Consider the following 4,003-nt stretch of genomic DNA (forward strand, 5'->3'; position numbering starts at 1 on the left):
CCCCCGTCCCACGCCACGTCTGTCGCCCTCCACCAAACAGAGATTTAATACCGCTCGCACGAATAGGAGGTATGGCTCGTGCTCATATAATGCGCCGACTTAATCTCCGAATAACGTGGCCGAATTTTTTATCGCGCCCGCCACGTCGCGCCGCGCCGGTCCCGCAATGTACGGCGAGAACGTACACGGATAATCATAAAGCACTTTTTGCACGCGGGCGCTTGAGAGAGTACAGCGTTTTCGGGATTACTGACTATAAATATATCGTGCGCGCGAGAGAATTACGTAACCCGGCTCGCGAACTTTCAAAGGAAGGAAATATGAATTTTAGTCTCGAACACGGTGATACGCGCCGCGCGAGCGCCTCGAATTGCCATTACGGGACGATCTCGATGTGTCCTGCGAGTAGGAACGACCGATGCGTCGCTTATAGCTCCGGGATTGTGTGCAGAGAAGAATGTATATCGGGTAGCATACGGAATATTTCCCCTTTTTTGTACAAATCCATTTATTTATAAAGATGAAGCTCTCTCTCTGTTCGACTGTTTGACTAATAACCATCACAGTTCGTACGGCAAGATTAATCAACAAATCTCCAAATGCGCGGATATCAAATTTCTTTATATTTTTTTCTTGAAGATTAAAAAGGACGAAAATATCTGGGTGATAAGGTAAACGCCCTAGTGATTGAACGTGTACCGATAATTGAATTACTAATAATATACTTGTGTTTATTAAGATGCTTATCAATCAATGAAACAAAATCACAAAGTAACTAAATATTTCTTTTCATTTATTATATTGTTTTGTATATTGAAAAGCATTTCAACAAAGAAAAATATAAAATCAATATGTCAATCATTGGGATATGTATGTTCGACTACTGGGACGTTTACCTTATGAACTCTATTAGTCCAATTATGGCAGTCAGAAATTGGTTGAAGTGATAAGTACCACGGATATACTTAGGTTGAAGCAAAATACCGTCACTCTATAGTAACTATATAGTTGCAGCAGCCACATAATTAATTTCTCATATTTGTTTTTTTTTTATTATTCATCTAATTGGCATAACCAACTTTTTGAACCGATCATATTGCTTTTTTCCTTTGTATATATATCCAAGCAGCATAAATATCACCTCCCCTCACTTAGAGTCGATCTGTCTGAGCGATATCGGAGCTAACGCGACACGTTCGTCCCCAATGAGCCTCTTGATAGCGATAGAACCAGATCCAGATAAAACGCGTGTGCTGTGCGCCACCGCAGAGCGTCACATTTCTCACTCCTCCGTGTCTCATAGAGAAAACAATTTAAACGATTATTTACCGCTGATCTCCGAACAAATATCTATTCTATTCTGCTCTACGTTCTTTCATTATTCGTCCTTCTTCGCCCATTGAATATTCCTACCGTAACTCTTTCTTCCTTTCGACAGTCGGACAGCCGCGAGTGCGAGCGCACCCTGTTTCTTTCGCGACCGTGCTTCATCCCCCCCCCTCTCCCCTCCGCCGACCTATCCAACTCGTTCTTATTTTCCATATTGCCAGACACGACGCATTTTCCAACGCGGCAAGGCGACGGGCGGCCCTGGTCGGCTGCTTTATTTCGCCGCTCTTACGTTTCGCCGCGGCATTATTGCGCGACCGGGTAATGCGCGTATTCTGAAAGCGGCGGGGAAAGGGTTGCGAACCGGAAACACGAGTTTCCTACCTTCAGTGCCGCCGTCGTTCCCGCGGCGCCTCCAGTGCCAAAGTAGCGATTTACATTCAATCCCGGCGAGTTAAGCGACCGATTTCTGCCGGTTTCCATTTTGCGCGACGTCGCAATTTTCTCGCGAGCGTTTGCACGTCGCTCGCGAGAAAATATCTCGCGAGTGTGCAGCACCTTAAGCGCATAACGGCCGATGTAAAACGTGTAACGTTCGCTCGCTCGCTAAGAGGTGTGGCAAGATTTTTCTGGAAATCACTTTCCCGAATTCGCGCCCTCCGCCCGCGAGTCGATATCAGCGAGATGTTTAACAGAGTGCATTTAACTCGTCAACGTTCCTGCACGGTATAGGATAGGGCAATTCGTCAGGTGGCTGGGAAGTAAATCACAATAATAAAAAACCGTAAATCCTCTCGACATTCCTCCCTGAGAAACATCCTAAAAATCCTCCCCTTCAAAACGAACCCCTATCCCCTCGAAGTGACGTCAGCGTACTGACCGAATTAAAGCATTTATAAGCGACATGAACGAACGAAGGTACCGTAACGAAAAGAGAGAAAGGAGAAAGAGCCGATTAGCGCGGCCACGAATCAGGCTGCTCGAGGGTGTTGAAACGGGAGAGGCGAGAGAGAATGCCGAATATCCGGGGGTAAGATGGAAGAATGGGAAAGCAGCCGTCATATTTCTCACCGGGCGAACAATGGACGTTCTTAAACGATCGCCGTTTTGGGCGCATGAATACACACACACACACATATATATATATATATATATATATATATATATATATATATATATATATATATATATTCAAAAAATAAATAAAAGAAACGATTAGTGCAGTGATTATTTAGTAGTAATTTTGCAATAGCGGACATTCGTGTACGAATGTTCGCGATAAACTTACCGGGATACACCCAGTCGCCGAGCGGTAACTTAGCTCGTATCTCGACACGCCCGAACAAAAACTCAAATTTGCTCTTCGTATTTAAGCGTCCAGAGACCACAGGCGGCAAGATGTACGCACCGGCAGCTTGGCGCTGACACTCGTCCGTATCAACCTGGCCTGTGCAACTAAAAAAAATAAATATGTGTGTAGGTGTGTGTGTGTGTGTGTGTGTGTGATTATTATATACGTTCTGACTTGTGGATCTAGGAGTATACAGGCTGAAGCGTTTAAATTTCGAATTATTCATAAATTACTCGTATTGTACAGAACATTTCAAACAAAAAAAAATGTGGTTTTAAGGGGAACGTGATCTGTCTTCAGTAGTTTCTGTCGTATAAAAATATTGGAGTAATATCTTTGAAAAGCGAATGCTTCAAGAGATATTTGAAATACAAAAAAATGTTGGAACAAAATGTGAAATATCTCAGGCCTTGGATAATTTCATAAGAGAAATCACGAAATTATATAATTTTTATTTGTAACATTTTTTCATACGAGTAATTTATCGTGAATCAAATTATAAACCATTATACTCTCTTAACTTTGCATTGGTAAATCTAAGCAGTCTTACCGCTCCAGGACCACTCTTCCTTGCGTCACAAAGTTCTTGCCGAATTTGTCGTTAGTTAGGATCGGCTTGATGCGTAACTGTCCATCGCTCACGTCTGTTACATCCTCAGTCATATAGAAGGCAAACTCGTAATTCTATAAATGAAAAAAAAAAAGAATAAAAGAAAACAATGATATAATATGTGATCGTTAATGATACCACGTAATTATTAATTGTCTCCTGACGAAACAATCGCACATACCGGCGGGCCAGCGAAACGTCGATCAAAATTCCAATTTGTGCTGTCAAGATTGTCAAAGTTATCCTCGAACAAGAGCTCACGCGGACAAGCTTGCTGTCGTACGCCATCTTTGGAGAAAAACCACGTAGCCGATTTTGTCGTGCAATTATGCTGAATCCTGTCGGTGACGTGCAGCGTGCCGTCGGAATTGTAAAAATCTAGAAAACGCGGCAGATTTTCTTCGAGAACTTTCTTAACTTTTACAAATTAACGCTAGGATCGACGTAATAATCAGTTCACTAATTTACGTTCCTCAGACGATACTCACCGATAACTCGGTGTGACTGATCAATCAAGTTGTAACCAAGTCCCTGATACACAACGTGGACCCAATAATAAATGATGTCGTCCCTCTTCAACATGGTGTTTCGGTCCTGGTAGGTCCATCGTCCGTTACGAATCTTGAGGATGTCCTTAGCGATATGTCCAGCTTCCAGACCGTCAAAGTCCTCGTTGAACTTTACGTGGAAGGCCACCAGTGTGATTCCTTGCT

At 43.0% G+C, this 4,003-nt stretch overlaps 1 protein-coding gene across 1 annotated transcript in view; it reads right to left on the reverse strand.

The window, feature by feature from the left end:
- Positions 1 to 2,075: 2,075 nt before the first annotated feature.
- LOC116843066 (beta-1,3-glucan-binding protein-like) overlaps positions 2,076 to 4,003 on the reverse strand; it is a 2,012-nt gene continuing 84 nt past the window's right edge. The window contains exons 2-6 of the mRNA XM_032813092.1: positions 3,779 to 4,001; positions 3,472 to 3,668; positions 3,231 to 3,364; positions 2,519 to 2,784; positions 2,076 to 2,083 (exon numbers count right to left, since the gene is read on the reverse strand). Coding sequence (XP_032668983.1) covers positions 2,076 to 2,083; positions 2,519 to 2,784; positions 3,231 to 3,364; positions 3,472 to 3,668; positions 3,779 to 4,001 — 828 coding nt within the window. The remainder of the gene's footprint in view (positions 2,084 to 2,518; positions 2,785 to 3,230; positions 3,365 to 3,471; positions 3,669 to 3,778; positions 4,002 to 4,003) is intronic.

Source organism: Odontomachus brunneus, unplaced genomic scaffold (genome assembly GCF_010583005.1).
Source record: "Odontomachus brunneus isolate Ranch 3 - 2012 unplaced genomic scaffold, Obru_v1 Obru_scaffold_029, whole genome shotgun sequence".
Taxonomy (NCBI): domain Eukaryota; kingdom Metazoa; phylum Arthropoda; class Insecta; order Hymenoptera; family Formicidae; genus Odontomachus; species Odontomachus brunneus.